General features: G+C 34.3%; 1 protein-coding gene and 1 long non-coding RNA gene across 4 annotated transcripts in view; one reads left to right on the plus strand and one right to left on the minus strand.

The window, feature by feature from the left end:
* lrrtm4l1 (leucine rich repeat transmembrane neuronal 4 like 1) overlaps positions 1-3,240 on the minus strand; it is a 38,411-nt gene extending 35,171 nt beyond the window's left edge. For all 3 annotated transcript variants that reach the window (XR_009273055.1, XM_058788785.1, XM_058788787.1), the window contains exon 1: positions 2,620-3,240. Coding sequence is in view for 2 of the 3 variants with exons in the window: in XM_058788785.1 (XP_058644768.1) it covers positions 2,620-2,842 (223 nt within the window). In the remaining variant the exon portion in view is untranslated. The remainder of the gene's footprint in view (positions 1-2,619) is intronic.
* LOC131547977 (uncharacterized) overlaps positions 1-21,033 on the plus strand; it is a 200,075-nt gene that overhangs the window by 118,407 nt on the left and 60,635 nt on the right. The gene's annotated exons all lie outside the window — the stretch shown is intronic.

Genomic DNA, 21,033 nt, shown 5'->3' on the forward strand with positions numbered 1-21,033 from the left:
TTGATTGTATGGACAAAATTATTTGAGGAGGCATCTTTTTTTGTGTGGGTTCCACTGAAGAAATTAATACATTCAAGTTTGGAACTTCATGAGGGTGAGCAAACAATAACAGGATTTTTATTATTAGGTGAACTGTCCCTTTAATATTCGCAAGGCTTGCAGCAATTTCAACATCCTTTCTCAGTTATCTTTACTTAAGGTATTACATTAAAAGGGTAAATGAATATGATGATATAACCAAGTGAAATTAAAATATCTGTGCCTTCTTTGAAAACCAAATCAAGCTAGAAATACCAACTTTGAAAGGAACAAGGTCTGTGTAATGAAAGCAAAGTACAAATCGAGGGATGAGAACCAGAAGGTGAAATCTTTGACATTTTTGGTGAAATGGAGATTTACGCTTTCACTTACTTTTTCACTTGAGATTCACTTACGCCTTTCTGGTTCTCACCCCTCGAAATGCGAGTCACTTTACATTTTTTATTTATTTATTTTTTTGAGTTAGAAAAGAGATCTTTAGTCTACAGTTGGATTTAAATCCTTAGATCTTCTCAGAATGCTTGGGCCGACATATTAAAGAGTAATTTTCAGTATGGTAAAGTGATAAAGCACTGTAAGTTTAATATAAGCCTTCCCTGTAGGCTTTTGGAGTATGTATGTAGAGCTAGTGATCAACATAATGGCCTCAAGAATGGATCTGATTCATGTAGACGTGTATTTTCATGACAACTGGCAATTTCTAAGTGCAATCCATCATCCCAACCCCACCATGGCCCATCTCTACTCTTCACTCAGGAGGAATAAATGTGAAATCATGTTAGCTAGGTTAGTATGTTTGGGACTCTGGAATCCAATACTGAATTAGATAGAGAATTAGAATGTTTAAAACATGAAGAACCATGTAAGAGTCGCTACACAGCCACAATACAATTTAATTTATTTAATATGCATACAGGAAGTTCTTAAAAGGACTATATCTCATTAAGTAAACAAATTATGTATAATTAAAACCACGCTGACAACGATTCAGACAGCGGTCAACTATAATAAACAAAGGACTCAACTATAAAAGGCTGAACTGGAAACTCAGGACAAGTTATTTTTCATAAATGTCAGGGCAAGATGTGTTTTAAATGTCATAAATGTATACTATTGGGCAAAGGTCAGTGAGTCTTTACAGTGTGTGTATGTTTTTTTCTGGTCAATAACAGTGGAAATGTTCACTGGCTTTTTTGTAGCTCAGTCTTTAAAGCAACTATCAGAACTTGTCTTTTTAAAGAATAAACTTACCCTGAGAAATAATCACTTGTGTCTAAAGTGTGACAACTAGCCCCAGTCTCCCCTGTAGGCTACATATGAAATCATGCTGCACTGTAAAAACTGTTTTGCCAGGTAATCTATATCTAAATCTACTTTAAAAGATACATCAATGAAATATTAATGTTTTTTAAAGACCAGATAGAAAAAAAAATCTCTATACGATATCACATTGATTTCATTGTTTTGAGGGCAAAAAAAAAAAAAAGAGTCCAGAAAATGAAGAGCGAATGGAACAGACTAAAATCTTCTTCAGTGACTGGGTGCTCCACTGAACTATTAAACACATAGGACATTTCTTATTCTCTTTAAAAAAGAAAGGTGGTGGTGATTTTTATTTTATTTATTTATTTATTTATTTATTTTTGGCTTCATTACCTACATGTGTCAACAACACATTATATGTCAGATTCGTGAACTAATCATTTTATAGTCGGATCTTTTAATGAACCGTTTAAACAGTTGACAAAATCGGTCTGGACCACGAACTGAATCAGTAAGATCATTGGTCACATCGGATCTTTCGGACTATCCGACTCCCAGTGATACAGTAACGGCTCACCAAGAAAAAATAATAACAACAAACAATAATAACAATAATTTTAAAAAGAGCTGAGCAAGTGAACTGATTCTAAAGAGCCGTTTTATGAGAGAGTTCAAACAGTATTTTTATTAAAACATGCTAACTTTTTTCATAGGAGATTAATAATGCTAATTATATTTAGGGTCTGTTTTGCTGCAAGCTAAACTGGGACAAAAGAAATAAAAATAAATACACATATTAACAAAAACACAATCGGAAGAACAGTAATAATAATCAATATGTGCATAAAAAGATATTTATCTTTTTGTTGCATTATAGCACACTGTCAGAGACCACGTGCTTACGTAAAACGCAGTTTTTCGAACCGCTACTCTGAAAGGATTTGTTCGAAAGAACCGATTCAAGAAATTGAACTTCCCATCACTAATTTGTACGTTGAAATGACAATAAAGGCCAATCATTTTGACAGACAAGCAAACATTTCTTTGAAATGCGACGCTATCTGTGCCTGAAATGTTTTTCATATTTCCATGAATAATAGCCTACCTGTCTAACACATAGCCTACAGAAGAACAACAATTGCAGTTTCCTCATTTTAGATGTTAAGAGTGCAATTTATAACCCTGTTTAATTTTACACACATGGACCGATTAACGTTTTTAATCTGCAAATGATATAACATCGATTTAAAATATAAAATGAATGAATCCTCATCAATACTAATGGTTAAACTTTATCCCAGGATGCCAAGTACTCACCCATATCAGCCGCGCGCTTTTGATTCCACTCGCGTTTAATCCCTGCGGTTACTGCACAGATATTCAGTCTCTCAGGGTCCACTCCAACGAAGACTTTTACCTTTAGTCCGAGCAGTATTACAGCCCAACTAAAATCATTATCGATCCGACTCCATGTCGCAAAACACTTTAGAACGTGCGGCGTCCCCCGTTTAATCCAACAACACGGCAAACCAGTGTACATCCAACAGCAATTAACATGATGGCCATCCGTCGTTCAAACGGAATATGAATGAATTATCGCTACGCAGCAAGCAACTGACTGAAGATGAGGGCAAAAGTTGTTCTGGGTTGCATAACTGAAACAATAATGTTTAAATTATGCGGAGCTTATCGACCAGAGGTACCAAAGGTAAGCAAAGCCGGAAAAAAAAAAAAGACTGAGTCTTGAGGGCTTTGCGTGAGAGGAAAGCTGTGCTCGCCGCCGCAGTAGAGAGTCTCAGAGCTGCTCCGTCCCTGAGAAATATCACAGACCGTGATGATCGTGCGCTCCCGCCCTCAGGTCCTCTACAGTCATAATAAAGGTGACCCGGAGGCAAACCTGCTGCGGTAAACACTAGCAGAATGCCAGAACACCCCTCTACCAACCAAGACTGTTGATGAATGTAAATGACACCCTGCTAATCACCATACAATAGCAAAAGAGATAAAGTGTATACCATTAAAGGTTTGGTCACCAACAACGACTGATCGACTGACTATTTTCTTAATATAAAGATACTTTTTTGAAATATATTCCATTAATAAGATACTAGTTTTGACCAAATTGATCTTTACATCCTAATGTCCAGAATTATTGTCTGACAGAAAGATTTATGATTTAGGAAGGTTCAGCCAGACCATACTCAATAGAATGAATTAAAATAGATGGTTGTCGCTGTTGAAAATACATTTTAACCACATTTAAAATAAATATTTCAATATTTTATGAGACTTTTTAGATGGATATTTTAAATACATTTTATAGATTATTCAATGGACCCTTGCAATATGGACCCAAGGCTTCACAGAGCTAATTCTACCTGAACCTCAACTTTAAAATTGCTTTGATCAATGCAATGCCATGTATTCAGGTTCATTTAGGCATATGAAAAATATATCTTGCTTGAATAAAATCAGACAGCTCCTGAATATTTGATTCTGACTCAATCGTGGAATTCAGCATCAATATTTTTATTTATTTGTTTGTTTGTTTGTATAACTGTATATGACCATGGAAACCTTGATCTGGAAGACTTTTGGTCACACATCTTCAAATAATTTCATCTCAAATCAATATTTAATGCCTTTTTATTTACTAAAACCCTATAATAAGCAGGATAATGGCCGTATGGTCAGGCCATCAATGTGAAGTAGAAATGTTATGTTCAGATCTTTTTTTTTTCTTGATGTTCTTTGACACAAGCATTTCTGTGGGTTTTGATTAATATGCACTTAATGTAAAAAATAAATAAATAAATAAAAAATAGAGAGAGACCAGCAGCTGAACTAAGAAAACACTCATGCAATCTGTATAAACCAATTATTCTGATTCATCTTCTGGATTGAAAAGCAGGTATGTTCCAAGCTATACTTGTGCTCTGCCTGACCTGGCTTCTATATAGTTCAAAGCAAATCAAATAGCATAAAGCCACAAATAAATACCAACTTCATTTATTTTTAATAGTAATGTCATGGTTGGAACATTGTTTTTTCTAACCATCCTTGTGGTTAAATGTAAATGACTTGGAGCTGGTTTGGGAACATGAAATGAGTGCATGTTGATGAGTTTTCTTTCCGGTCTTTACCTGCGAATCCATCTAATTTTATGCTCCATAAGTCAATTATTTTATCACGGGCTCTGTTAACAAGGTGCAACTACAGTTCTTGATACGTTCAAACTGTTTCTGGTAGATTATCTAGAAGTGAAAAAGACAATATGTGCTTCTTTCGCTAGAACAGCTATTTTTCTCTTCTATTATTTTTCCTCTAACTCAGTTCCATCTTGGCTGTCTTATACAAGATTTTCACAATGAAAAAAACAAATTCTTGGAACTTGCACATTGGCAGTCGTGATATGAGTGGATTAAGGATGCTATGGCTTTATTTGATCTCTTGCCGCATTGAAGACATGCAGATAATTTTAAGCAATGGAATATATTTTAGCAGGGGATTATCCAGTTTAAGCAGTGCAAGTAGTTAGGCACAAACAGGCAGTAGCCGATGGCAATGTAAGGATGGACGACGGCAAAACAAGGTCACTGCTAGCAGCATATCTTAATTCACCATTGTTTTAGATGCTGTGTAGAAAGATGTTTATTTATTAACTAAACCACTGACAAATGTAGGTCATTAGCAAGACTTTAAATTAACAGAAAGACTAATATTGAGAGTTTCTTAAATATCTGAGTCATTTAATGTATAACTGCATGGTTAATGATTAAACTAACAGATCACCCCGAAATGAAAAATCTCTCTCATATGTAGTAGTTGCGGATTTATAAAAAGAATCTTGTCTTTTGAGTAAGTAGAGAGAGTGAATGAGGGATGTGATAATCAGTGGTAAAAAAAAAAAAAAAGAAAAAAAAAAACTGAGCCCAGACAGGAAACCAATTGTCACCCATTTGTCTTCAAACAACACCAAGAGCTTCTGCTATGCTGTTGTAAGCCAATTACATGGCTCTCAATATCTCTCCCTGGGCGTCATAAATATTTCATGATTATGAGACGTCATAACAGGCATTCTGGATTGAAGTTCGCAAATTAAATAGCACGCTGGCTGAGCTTCACAAAAAGTTCTAGCCTTGTGTGATTGAAGGTTTATATATATATATATATATGAAATGCATTCCCTTAGGAATATCTTCAATAAGCATGTGACATTTTAAGAGTAATAAAGGAAATCTCTCATAACTGGTCATTTCTGCCTGCTCCATTTGAGTGATTTAGAACTTTAACATGGGTCGGGCTTTGTCGTCTTTCTTTTGATTGCCTTTAATAGTCTTCTATCTGGAGGGAATCTCATCACTCATCACAAGTGAAAGTCAAGTTTTCATATATTAAACTCTCTCAGAAAAAAAAAGAAAAGAAAAAAAGGTACAAAAGTTGTCACTGAGGTGGTACTTTTCGAAAGGTACACCTTTGTACCTCATTTACCCCTAAAGGGTGCATATTGGTACCTTAAAGGTGCATATTTGTACGTTTTGAAAAGATACCGACCCAGTGACAAGTTTTGTACCTTTTTTTTTTCTGAGAGTGAATCGTATCTTACATTTTATTTTATTTGTTAACAGACAATGCTAGTCAGAAAGATTTACCCAGTACCCTTTCTCCGAACAGACAGATGTCTCTCTGGTGACGTATGCAAAATTTCTCCAATCATTTTGTCTGCTTAAGCCTTGCCTCTGCAATCTTGCATTTACCTGCCTTTGTTTTTGAATGCCATGCTCACATCTTAAAATCCAATCAACAATCAATGCATGGAACCAAGTCGCGTCCTGCATTTTTCCTTTTACGGTAATCCGTTACACTTGGATATTCCACAGCAAATATCTGGTAGCAAATATCTGTTGCTACTTATGTTTCAGTTAAGTATCAACACCACCCTGTATAATTACACCATTAGCAGTTACAAAAAAAGTGGTTCATTGTAAGCAAAATGGACGTTATAACCAAAATAAATCAGAATCGTAATCTGAACCAAGACTGATCGTGTCCCGGGAATCAAACAGAATTGAGAAATCTGTATCAATAGTCCTAGCATTTTCACTGCCTACTGGGCAGGGTTGGGAAAAGTTACTTTTAAAAGTAATGCATTACAACATTACATTACTCCTAATTGTGTTACTCAGTTACTTTTCATGGAAAGTAATGCATTTCATTGTGCTACTTTTTGTTACCTGAGCCGGGCTTGTTTATTTATTTTTATTAACAGAAAACCCAAAAGTTACATTTTTGGCAACTGTAAAGGCCCTTTTACACCAAAAGTGAAATGAATAAGCCTCAGGCTGAAGGAAGTGCTTCTTCCTCTGCACCTCACTCCCAATTTCTCTCAACATGGGAACAGGATAGGATATGTAATCTGATTAAATAACTTGCATTACTTGTAATGTGTCACACTCAACATGGCCAATGGGCCCTATAAGAACACCCAACAGATGTTGTTAACATGTGGCAACAAAAACAGTTGTGGTACTGATAAATGAATCAGTTTGATTGAGTGAATAATTCAACGACTAACATTGACATTCATGACAGTCATAATTGCCATTGTTAATGCACAGACTGTGGAAACTGCAAACAAAGACCAGAGTGATACAATCTTATATCAGCACTCTTGGAATGTCACTTAGCCAATCAAATTTGAAACAACTGTTATAAAAAAATATAATACAACATATGTACTGCATAATATTATATACTCTGCACTATGCATTTTCTAAGAACATAGGTTCAAGCACAGACACCTAGACTTACAAACATACACATGCTACAAGCTCACGCACAAATTATCACGGGCGGTGAAGGGTAACCAAACTTGGCAACGGAAAAAGGAGGATATTTACAGCTCTCAACAGCTTGCTGAAAAAGCAGGGAAGACATTAATTGCATTGCTCTGTCGCTGTCTTGTGTGTATTGATCAACCAAACATAACACCCACTACACCACACTGTGAGCACAATAACTCGAATGCTAATCAAATAATAGGAGAAGAGATATACAGATGGAAAACAAATCCAAAGAGAGCAAAGAGACAGCACTAGTACAAGGCCTAATAGTCACCTGTCAAAGACTTAATCACTAATGCCGTCTTCCAGCTGGCTCTTCTCTGGAGTGAGCTGTACTCTGTTCAATTAAAGGTGAATGCATTAATATGGAAAGCAGGAGAGGCCAGCATTTGACCTTCCAAAGGACATATGTCAGAGCTATTTATATCAAAAGAAAACCTGACTTCTAACAAACATGGAAACCAATTTAACAGTTGTTTTGTGGTGGTGTCTAGCACATGATTTTTTTTATTAACTTGTGCTTTTGAACAAGGAAAGAGCTTAGGATTGCTAATAGCTGCTGTTTTTGACATTTTAAAGTCGGTCAATTTCTGTTCTCTGGAAGCGAGTTCAGTTGAAACATTTTTTTGTCAACAGTTTGGAACTGGTCTGGCCAATTACAAGCAAACCTAGCTGTCAAACACAAACATTGTACACCACACTGTAAGCATTCTGCCAAGACAAAAAAAGTAAATAATTTAGAACAACATTTATTATTAAGAAGTCACTATTAAACATCAAGACATTCAATGGGCATCGCTGAATTTGTTTAACTTCTTGCTTTTGATTAATATTGTATGTAAAACAACATATGCAACATTTGTTCTCTTTTTTTCTGACAAACTACAGGGGAATATATCATGCACAAAGTGTTTTTATGGAGATTTGTTTTGTTTTTTTGTTTTTTTAAAAGAGTACTTACAGTATAACACCACTGGTCCATTTCAGCATGTTTACATTTATGTTGCCAATTAGGTGTCTATTTAATGATTTATAATGTATTTTATATGTTGTCATGTATTATGATTCCATGCAGCTTGAAGGTATTAGGGAATTTCAAAAGTGTGATTTCCAGACTTTGAAAATTAATGAGAATTCATAAATTCTCAAATAAAAAAAAAAAATAAATAAAAAAAATAAATGAATGATTTGGAAAATTGATTTGGCGTGAAAATTTCTGTAGTCATTTCTAGTTATTACAGGCAACTAGAAAATCATGAAAGGGTCATAGAACAATAGTGTAAATTAATAGTTTAGAAAGTTTAGAACCCTACATGCTGTAAAATAGTCATGAATCACATTACTTCAACATACATTTTCTACCACTTATCTCACATTACACAAAGTCATATTGGTTAGACGTTAAGTCATCTTTGTACTCTAATCCTATCATTGAGTTAAAATATATATTTTTTGTATTTTCTAAAGGGATGGGTTATGACCTCAGACTGGTGTCGCTTCTTCAAGATCTGAGCTGAATGAACCCATTTGGCATTTGGATCTATCATCTATAAATATTTAAAAGAGCAAATTAGTCTTAGCAGTGATTTTATTTAGTTGGGTTCAGCCACTTTATGCTTTACAATCACTAGTTAAGATGCTAAAAGGAATAGTGACGAAGTACAATATTTTGAATATTTTTAAAGAGGACATCTATATTAAACCTAATATTAATGTATCTGTCCACTTTTAATGAGATCACTCACACTAGCTGTTGAAAAGCTTGAGTTTGGCAAGTTCATAATGTTTTAGAAAGAAGTTTTCTATGCTCACCAAGGCTGCATTTATTTGATTTAAAATATACAGTAAAACAGTCTCCTCTCTATACACGCCATGCGTACTCCATTGGTTCCAAACTATGCAAACTTGTTTAATGGGGAAATTTGAGGCAAAATTTGTTTATCCCAATGATCCTTTTTTTTTTAAATAAATAAATAAAATTATGGTTACGGTATATTGACGACTGTTTTCTCATTTGGACAGGAACAAAGGAAGAGTTGGTAGAATTTGGTAATTTTCTTAATTCCAGATTGGCGTCTATTTCATTTTCGATGGAGCGAGAACCACTGTCTTTCCCGGAAACCAACAGATAGAAACACAATTCCTGCTGCCAATAGTTAAAAAAGGGTTTGCCATATAGTCAATTTCATAGACTATTTAGAATCTGCGATTCGGAAGAAAGTTTTGAGGAACAATCTCACATATTGTTTAGTGAATTCGAAGCTCGTGCATATCCACACGCTTGGCTTCAGTCGGCATATGATAAAGCTAAAGTTTTAAATAGACAACAATTATTACATAAAGCTCATAAAAAACCAAGGAAATATTTTTTTCAGTTAAATGTGTGCTAACCTTTAGCGAACAGTCTTATCAAATTAAGGAAATTATAACAAGATATTGGAATATTCTTTCAACTGACTCTTCTTTAGGTGATATTTTTAAAAATTCTAATTTGTTTATTTACAAAAGATCAAATAATATAGCTAACAGACTGATCAAATCTGATACCGACAAGACTAAAACATTTACAAAAGGATGTTTTCCCTGTTGGAATTGTGCCACCTGCTCATCGTTTTTATTAAATCATTAATTACCTACTCTATATCTAATGTGACGTATATGTTAAACTGTCAATGTCCATTTATTTACATCGGAAAAATGAGTCGCCAGCTAAAAATTCGTATTAGTGAACATAAATCTGCTATCAGGAGACGTGATGTGAATTCGCCAATAGCAAGACATTTTCATGATTGTAGTCAAAACATTAAGGATTTAAGTTGTATAGGTATCGAAAAAGCGACAATTTCCAGAAGAGAAATTGTAACATAGAGAAAAAACTTTTACAAAGAGAAGCTTATTGGATGTATCGACTAAAAAGTCTGTCTCCCTTGAGTTTAAATGTGGATTTAGATCTTTCTTGTTTTCTTTAAGAACAAAAAAGTTGTTTTAACCCTTTATTGTTTGGTTACAGTGGACGATACAATCCGGACTAATGAACAGCTTAGCCTGATGTGTCGGCTCGTTCCCCACATTGATTAATGTTGCTGTTTTGATGTAGATTATTATTATTTATTTATTTATTTTTTTGATGGATTATTTGTGATGCATGCTTTCCTTTTGTGCCTGTATTATGTTATTTTAATGTGCTGAGTGTTTTGGAATTATCTTTGGTTGTTTGTCTTGAAATTGCTTGATTGATTGGTCAATTAAGTTCGTGATCAGTAACACCTATTATGTGGCTTTTCACCGGGTGATCTTTGGAATTCACTTTTTAAAAACTCTCGTGGGAAACGTGAATATATGATTCACCGAAGAAGGCTATTGCCGAAATGTCTGCTTGTTTGTTTGCTCTGTTGCAAAATTAAAATAAATTGAAAGTGATTAAGAAGATTAAGCGAGTGCGGATCCCTTACTTGAAGTTAAAAAATACAGTAAAAATAGTAATTATGTCAAATATTATCACAATTTAAAATAACTGTCACGTGTTATGTTCTGTTTTGGTCTCCACCTTTCCCTGAGTTCCCTTGTCTAGTGTCCATGGTTTTTGATTAATTAGCGCCACACCTGTTTCAGTTCTCCCTAATGACCTTTTCTAGTATTTAAGCCCTGTGTTTTGCCCTAGCTCCTCAGTTCCAGTATTAAGTTGATGTGATGTTGATTTGTGTTGATCTTTTCTCCTGCCTGTGGACTTATTCGAGGACTTTCTTGTTTATTTTTACTCCAGCGTTGTGTGCTTTCCATAGTTAAACGTGAAAGAATACCAGAACTTTTATTTGTTTTGGTTTTTGTTTTTCTCCGTATTCAGAAGAGGTTGAGACAAACTCAGGGTCGTCCACATATATGTAGCTTCACATATAACACATATATAACCCAACCAGTGGCGCCTGCAGGTGTACGGCTGTACTCACTGTGCGTACCATGAGCGACTGTCCTGAGATTTTCCCCGCAAACATTTCAGCAGTAAATTATAGGCCTGTGTGTCCCGTATTTCTATCGACTGAACCAGCCATGCCATTAATAATGAATGTATCAGTCTTTTGCATGCCAAAGTCAATTTCTGCTTATAAACATTGCGTCAAATAGAAAGAGAAAATCGTGCTACACGCACTTTCATGAGATCGGGTTAGACTACAACAATTAATTTGTAGCCTATTTTACAAATGGGAATACAACGAATTCATGACAATGTTTTACATTCAAGCTACCCGTAAAATTTATAGTGAAAAGTTCTTTAAAGTCATCTGGAATGCAATAAAGTAATTTTTAAAGCTGTTTTTCTGCATGGATTAAAAATAGGCTAATAAATAATTCACATATCAGACAAAATTGCGTTGCAGAAAATCCTTTAAATTTTAAGGAATTCAGAGCAGAGCAACATAAAAATCAGACAAAAAACATAATCGGGCCTGTTTTAGGCTTTTCCTTATTTTTATATTTTAGATGGTGATGAAAAATGACTCGCCATCTCCTCATTGGACGAGCCTTTAGAGAGAAATGCATCTTTACGGATTACATAATGAAAGAGTTTTTGTTTTCGATTTGAATTATTAAGTTTTAAAGTAGCAATTTAAAGCTTTCAATTGATATATTTATCATATTTGTGACTCAACTCGTAGAGTTTCGGTTCAGCATTGTGAAGCGTTCCTGTTAAAGACGAGATGGCAAGCGCATCTGTTTTCCTATTTATTTTAATAAAAGCATAACGTTTTGTTGATATTGTGAATGCACACAAATAAAAGTATACCCTTTACAGTTCCGAATGATGTATTACTCTTACCTTTGTAAGCAAAAATTACGGCATATTATAAAAATTACTGCAAGTTGTTTCCACTATCAAGAAAAAAATGCAAGTGACCGCTCTGGCGCCTCCATGTCCTGCAAAGCGCGCTTCAGCTATACTCTTCACACAAACGATTAGATATGCACCTAGCACATTTACATAGTTCAAACATTTAAACTAACATTGTGATATGCTTGAACTGTTTATATCCATAGATTTTATTTTAGGCAAGTCGTGATGATTTGAGAAGGCTAAATTGATCAAACATAGGCTATGATCAGCTCACTGTCTGCCGTTGGCCGCTTGGTCGTTACTTTAAAAAATAAAAAAATAAAAACTTACATTTAACGAACAAAAAGTGCTCCAAACGTTTTTATAAATTAACTTTATAAAAAACGAAACGAAATATAATCACTTTTCCATTACATACGACCCCCAAAAAAAAAAACCCTCTGTGCGTACCCTCGGAAGAAATCCTGCAAGCGCCCTTGAACCCAACTATAGGAAAAGGTAATTGTGTGTGTTTTTTTTTAAAGCCTCTCAGTTCTTGCTCTGACAATATTTGCACACAACAAATTACACAAATTTATCAAAAGCAGATCACAATCAAAAACAGAGGAATGTTATATGATAAAATCAGTGTGATGAATTGAAAACACAATAACCGTACTGCCTGTTTTTGTTTGGTGCCAACAATATAAAGTTATATATATAGCTTGTCCTTGAGTTTGAGCTTATTAAAAGGCAACAGCAAAGCTAGACATGAAGCTGGAGGAGGAATTTACAAAAGCACATCACACTGAGATTGTGTGCTTACAAAGACTGAGAAACACACGCTGTCTGCACTCTCAGCTATTACATTAATTCCCCAGGGACCGGCCGCAGTGATCTACTGTACGCACGTGACTTCAGAGCCGTGTACCATCTCTAAAGTCACGGCAGGTGCACAAAGAGTAACAGCACTGGGGCTTGACCCTTCATCTGGCAAAAGGACTTAATTATAGATATGGATCTTAGCAAGCGGCATGTGTAATAAAGATAATAACTCCAAGGAGCCGCTCTTCATATGTTTCCGAACACTACCTCCCTGTGAGATTCAAGCAGCCTTTCTGATTGTCAACATGACATCGAAATGACTCTGTTAACCTCCTTAATGCACGTTTGTGGTCTTATTGTGCATAATTCATCAGAGTATGTTGTTTCAAAAAAAAGAAATGTTTTGTCTTTGTCTCTCTTTTATCGAAATGTCAGTCCTCCCATTCAACCATCTTCATTATGTACAGTAACAGCCACTATTTAAGATTCAGTTTACTACAATGGATAAAATTTCCCACCCTACATTTTTTCTTGATGGATATTCTGTTGCTTATATAATACAGCATGTTATGGAAATAAAATAGTTTGCTGGGCAATCACTTTACAAGCTAGTTAAACTAATCAAGCAGTAGTGTTGTCCTTTAAGTTACAGTATAATTACATTAAAGCTAGTTAAAGAGGCAGTGTATATTGCATACATGCATATTATAACCTATATGTTATACACACTAGATGTAAATAAATGTGTTTTACAAGAAAATACCGTTGCAGTATTTTTACTTTCAATTTTTTTTTAATATGTTTAATTCAATACAATTCAATGCTGTTTCTTTGTAATTATTTGTGAAAACTGGTCCAAGGGCAATTTTAATAAGTTTTTGGATTTCTCTGTTGAATAGAAAGTTCAAAGGAACATGAATATTTAAAATGAAACTTTTTGTGACATTATAAATTTATTTCCTGTCACTTTTGATCAATTAATGTGTCCTTGCAGAATAAAAGTATTTATTTCTTTAAAAAAAAATAATAATAATAAAAATACTGACCCTAAACCTTTTACCATTAGTGTGTATTTTTTAAAACAGTTTCTAATATTGGAAGTTATGAAAGAGGATTAGGGCCAAGCAATTAAAAAAAATAAAATAAAAAAAATAAAAACTTTAGATTTAAGTCATTATAATGTGAGATTAAACTTTTTAAATTTCAAGAAAAATATCTAAATAAAATATTGACAATAAGCTCATTAAATTTCAAGTATAAAGTTGTTGTTGCTTGGCCCTAATCCTCTTCCGTAGGATGTGCTGTATCCTCAAACACAGATTATGAAATGTATATTAAATTACATAAGTTATTAATTTATAAAATTCACCCACTGTCATGGTTATGTTTTGTTTTAGTTTAGATTTTCCTGTGTTTATGTTCAACCTGCCTGTGACTTAGTTTTCCTGTGTTCTGATTAGTTCATTCGTTTCCACCTGTGTTTATTAATTATCTCGTTTGTCTACTATTGTTTAAGCCCTGCGTTTTGCCCTTGCTCCTTAGTTCAGCAAGGGCAAAACCAAGGGCAAAATATCAAATTGATGTTGATATTGTGCTTGTTACCTGCGTTTCTCCTGCCGGTGGATTTTGTTTATTTATTTGTTTATTTGTTTATAGGACTTTGTTTATTTCTATTATGCTATAAAATTAAATATTAAACCAGTACATTTACACTCAATAAAATATTAAAACCACACAGAATTATGTAACTTTTGTTGAAAAATAGCAACAAACAGTAGTATTTAAATAAACGTAGTTAATGTAGTTGGTTGGATTTATATTCTAAAGCCAGTCCGTGATCCAGGCTCCAAGGATCTCTGGTGGACCACAAACAGAGATATTCTCAGACACGGAAAGGTCGTGGGTGGCCGTCTTCATTACTTACACTTTGTCTCCTCCTATCAGCAGGGCAATCATGAGGGCCGTTGGAGTATGCTGTCAAGATGCTCCATACTAATTGATTTCTCAGCTTTTGACAATGCCTGGCAGCCAGATAATGGATGACAGGGAAAATGATGCCTCCATCTTGATTCCTTGCCTTGCTGACACTTGGATAAACACTGTTTATAGATAACATGCTGGGGGTTATCAGAGGGTGTCCTGACAGCGTTCAGCAAACTAGAATGTGAGACTATTCTCCTGCGGGCTCTGTTCTGTGCTTAACATTACCCATAGCAGTGCTCTTTTACTTTAATGACTATGGAACAGACACTGTTTGCCATCAGAGACACCCCTAGAGGCTTCTTTCTCAGAGATCCCGACCTCTTCGTTTGAGAGCCACTTTGCAAAGGCCCGCGACAGGCCATTTGATATTTCCATATACAGTGCAGCTCACATTCACAGGCAGCAAGTCCAAAAATAATGTCTAATAAACGGCATAACTGCTGTTGTGTGATGGTTTTTGTCCCTAGTGCACTCACAGGTGAATGGAGGTCCATTGAGTGTCCCTAGAAATACATTATAGGCATACAGTGAACATTCAGCACATGCTATTACTGTTTGTTGCACTTGGATAATTTATAATTTATAAGTATTGCTGAAAAAGAAAAACCTTATGGGTTTGCTTCATTTGTTACTGTATCCCAATGGGTAAAAAAGCCACATTCTATTGTTTATGATAATGATTTGCTCACATTACAACCCACAGCAACTCGGTTTACATATAAAAGAGCAATGAATCATGAATTTGTCTTTGTAGAAAAAAGATTATCTAGTTGACGATTTGAGCAACGACAGTAACTGTACTCTGCAAGGAGCATTTTTTAAACATTATTTGTAATTTTTATATTTACTTTTTATATTTTTAGAAGACACTTTGGATTAAAGCATCTGCTAAAATAATAAAAAATGTTTTGTGTGCACTAATTAATTCAGTAAGTAAATTTCATTAGTGTTTTATGGCCAAATTGCTTCATTCGTTCAATTATGCTTCATTCGTCTTATGCTTTTAGTTTTAATATAGCATAGGATTAGAATTGTCCTGCAGAATGTAAAGTGAGTTCATCTTGACATTCTTCTTTTGTAATGTCTAAGAATAATAAATAAATAATAAATAGTGCATTATTTTGTTGGCTGTGCCTCATAACCCTTGGGTAATGGATATTTTAAACTTCTTCCTTCATCCAAAACACAGTGAGTCCAATTGAGGAATGCTATTATTAAAATGATAGATAGATAGATAGATAGATAGATAGATAGATAGATAGATAGATAGATAGATAGATAGATAGATAGATAGATAGATAGATAGATAGATCTATTCAGTTGAGTCCCTCAGTCCTTATTGTGAAAAGACAGATCTCAAAATCATACAGTCATTGTTAGAAAAGGGTTCAAATACGTAAAAGATGCTGGAAAACCAAGAATTTGTGAGACCTGAAGGATTTTTCTGAAGAACAATGGGTAGTTTAACAGTTCAGGACAAACAAGGGTCTCATGAACAACAATCACCCCAAAAAAAACAGCTGTGGTTCATCCAGGTCACTTGGCCTGTGGCCTCATGCCTACGGCCGAATCACAGCCGTGCCAATATACAGCCATATCTGATATCTCACAGCTACGAGTGTGACAATGCTCATATATATATGCGCAACAGTTCTTTTTGGTCCTCGAATCTGATTAGCTGATAACATTATTATAAAAGGTTTTTAGTATGTTTTAAAAATAATAATAAAAAATACTCTAAAGCCCCATTCACACCAAGAACGATAACTAAAAAAGATAAAGATATTAGCATTCACACCAGTGGACGATATCATCTGTTTATTCTAAGCGCACACTGGTCTGCTGCTTTAACTACTCAAGCTCATCATAGCAGGACGGATTCTGATTTGGTGTCAATGTTTGGATCGTTCATCAGCTGGAAAAAATTGTTCTGAAAGTGATTCCAACTATATTGCTTCTCTGTGCCTTTATCATGGCTATTCTTTAATGTTGAGAACGATTTTTAGAACTATATCTTTATCGTTATCTTTATAGTTATCGTCCTTGGTGTGAACGGGCCTTAAGAATTGTTTGCGTTGACCATATTCTGACTGATTGATTTTAATTTATTTTAATTATAATTAACAAAAAATATAAATAAAATCCTAATCACCCATCACTACAGTTGTCCCTCTATAAGTGCTAGAATTGCCACTGAAGAGCACAAAAATGTCTCAATTTGCAACCCGAACTTACACCCCACCTTTATTAGAAACACCCCCAGGTATTAATCATTTCAGTGCGTAGTGGGGATATCTTATGAGAAGGAGATCGCTAAAACACAGAGCACACACTATTGACACGATGATGAAACCGCCAGAAGGCAGCGGCTGTGAATGTTTTAGTTTACACCCACAGGATTCACTACAGATTTCAGATCATTACCATAATAGGCAAAAGGATTGTGCAAGAGCTTATGGATAGATGGTTTTTAAATTGTCATTTTATGAAAAAAGAACCACAAGCACTTCAGAATTATGATTTGCAAGGTCTGAAGGACAACACATGGACAAGTAATATGGTGTGGAGTGGCTGCTAGGATGTTATAGTGTTGCTTATTTGCTCACTAAAAAGAGATCTTCAAGTCTCTAAGATATTCTGGTCCTTAAACAGTATGACAATGACAATTTATTTATATAGCACAATTAATTTCAACTTCTGTCAATCAATGTGCTTTACAGTAAGTCATTAAAAACAGAAAACCCACAACAAACAAACAGTAAAATTATAAAATGATACGCTTTAGAAAATAAAAATGTCTTTAGCCTGGACTTAAATATTAACAGAAGAAGCTTGTTTAATGGAGAGTGGCAAGGTGTTCCAAAGCCTGGGGGCAGCAATACAGAAAGCACTTAAGCCTCGACTTAGGGATAAACAATAGATCCTGGTTGGAAGACCAAAGGAATCTAATGGGTTGACACTCAGTCAGTAACTCACAGAGATAGGTAGGGGCCAAACCATTTCGAGATTTCTAAACGAGGAGCAAAATTTTAAAATCCACTCTAAAACAAACAGGCAACCAATGTAGTGAACGTAAAATAGGAGTAATATGCTCCCTCTTTTTAACCCCACTCAAGAGTCGAGCTGCAGCATTTTGAACAAGCTGCAAATGGGATAAAGCTGTCTGGCTAATCCCAAAATAAAGTGAGTTACAGTAGTCCAGCCTAGATAAAATAAAAGCGTGAATTACTTTTTCAAAATCTTTAAAAGAAAGAAAAGGCTTTGCTTTAGAAACCAAACGCAGCTGAAAAAAGCAAGCTTTGACAACTGAATTTATTTGACGGTCAAACTTTAAGCCATCATCAAAAATGAAACCCAGGTTTTTTACCCATGATTTCAGACACAGAGACATCCCACCCAAATCCATTTTCGGGGAATCTGAAAATTCAGACGGGCTAAAAACAATAATATCAGTTTTCTTTTCATTGAAAATTAAAAAAATTAATGAAAGCCAAGCCTTCACATCCGCCAAACGTGCCATAAGAGACTCAAAACCCACAGAATTTCGTTTAACAGGCAGATAAACCTGAGTGTCATCCGCATAACAGTGAAATGACAGCCCATGTTTTCTAAAAATTGACCCAAGAGGGAGCATATAGAGAGAAAAAAATCAAAGGAGCCAAAATAGAACCCTGGGGAACCCCACAGGACAAAAAAACAAAAACATTACTCGAGTAATGTTCACCCATCTTGACTGAAAAACTCCTATTTGCTAAATACGATTTAAACCAATCTAGAGCTACACCTCTTAAACCAACGCAATGTTCTAATCGATCAATGAGAACAGCATGGTCGACTGTATCGAAAGCGGCCGTCAAATTTAAGAGCACAAGGACTGCAAAATCCCCCGAATCACATGATATTAAAATATCATTAAGAACCTTCAAAAGCGTAGTCTCGGTGGAATGGCATTTATGAAACGTAATGTTTCAAACATTGAGTTATCAGCTAAAAAACTTTGCAACTGTGAAAACACAATTTTTTCCATAATCTTGGAGATAAAAGGCAGATTATAAATGGGCCTAAAACTTGTTAAAAATGATCAGACCAGATTCTGAGCAATGGGTAAACTACTGCATGATTTAAACAGTCAGGCATAATGTCAGATTCTAAACTGTGATTAATTATGATCAAAATATACGGAACAACGTCAATAAAAGTTTGCTTAAATAAAAAAGGAGGAATAATATCCAAAGACGAACCCAAAGGTTTAAGCTGCTCAACTATTTCCAGCAAATCTGAAAGTGAGACTAGTTTAAACTGATTAAAAAGTTAGTAGAGATTTGGGTTTGACGGATTAAAAAACAATGAATCAAGAGTTATCCCCAACCGGAGATCCCTAATTTACCCTAATCCCTAATTACAGTTCGGTTCCCATTGAGAATGTAACTGTTTATGTCGCTCATTACGGCAAAACCACAAGTTACATAGCTCAACACAGAACATTTACATTCATGATACAATCCTCATTGCATTGAACAGACTATACTGAATATTAGATCACTGAGATTGTTGGATCAATTAATTTTTGTATGTAGAACAGCACTCCATAGGCTGACCTCTGAGTCAAGCCTTGAATATTCATCCCAGACCTTTGAGAAATGTATGGATGGAATTTCATCTTTCTGTGTTCAGGACATTTATTCATTTCTACAGTTGTTCTCGCTGGAATCAGCAAGCGAACAAATCAGTTTAAGAGCTCTAGACTTGGTCCTATACATATATTCAGGAGTGCTTTCATGAACATCAGGATGGCAAATTCAATCATAAGATCTTGTGTTTGTTAACACTCATAGGGAGTTCTGGGACACAAAGTGCAAAGTAGATACTGTTCGTTGTTGAAAAATAATGCAAAATCCCATTAAACTTGCATGACTGTATTTTTAAAAAGTCTCAGGTTGGTCTATATAATCATGTGTAAACTATACTTTGCTATTTTTCTGGAGCACATAGCATTATGCCTCTGGAAATTAAAATTACTGGTACACACTATTCACCAAAGTGCCTTCATTATTTGCAATAATAGTGTATTTAGACATTGTTCCTAATAATATGGATGCCGTTTTAAAGCAACAAAAGGGAGGAACATTTATAATGTGTCTATATTGTAGGTTAGGGTTAGGTTTGTCTATGTTTTAACACAGGGGTTTTTCAAACATATTTAATTTTAAATATCCTTAACATTTACATAATAATGAATCATTTACAGAGTTTAATATATATACAGTTTCATTATGCTTTCTAAAGATGCTAAAGATTTTTATATTTATTTCTGAGTATTGCAACATGTGGAAAAAACTTCTATTTTTGTTGCATCTGTTGCTTTTAGCTGCTCACTAGAGTTCGTAATATTCTCTGTAAAACTACTTTGGAACTATATTTATTGTGAAAACTTTGAATCAAACTGGGGGCACTTTAGGTATATGCATCTAAAAAAGATTTAAACAGTGGGTGAGGGGTTCGCTTATAAAACAAGAAATTACCCAAGAACAAAGTAAATATTTTCCAGATATTATTTTAATTATGTGCTATAAGCCATTTATTTATTTTGGAAACAACACATTGTATTCATTATATTAACATATTAATCATTAAAATATAAATATATGTCAGCAATAATACATTAAAATATTTTCATAATATTAATATAAAAATGAATACATTCAAATTGTTTATATAATAAAATAATAAATAATTCATATGCATAATTCATAGTATCATAAAATAATCTATAATATTAATATATAAATAATAAATTATGAATACACTTAACATATGCAAATATGCTATATTAATATATTAAAATATATCGTAATATATTAATGTCTATAATAATACATTCATATTTGAATCCCAAATTCTTTCCTTTGAAGCCTAAACAAAATAACTAAACAAAATGTTGTCTTTATAACATACATTAATAATAAAATATGAATATATTCCTCACACAGTATAAGTTTATTTTTACACATGATCTCTTGTTTGAAAAGTTTGAAAACCCCAGTAGAATAATGCTTTAGACCAGTGGTTCTCAACTAGTTTGGCCTTGGGACCCACGTTTTCCCATGATCATCAAGCCGAGACCCACTTTTAATATATATATAATTTGTTAAAAAACAAAGCAAATTTATTTCACAAAAATGTGAAAAGTTAAGACAGTGAAGAATATGACTAATACTGAATAAACAGCCTAAATGAGGTTATTAACTATGAGCTATTAAATAGCAGTCC

The sequence above is a fragment of the Onychostoma macrolepis genome, chromosome 10 (assembly GCF_012432095.1).
Source record: "Onychostoma macrolepis isolate SWU-2019 chromosome 10, ASM1243209v1, whole genome shotgun sequence".
NCBI classification, from domain to species: Eukaryota; Metazoa; Chordata; class Actinopteri; order Cypriniformes; family Cyprinidae; genus Onychostoma; species Onychostoma macrolepis.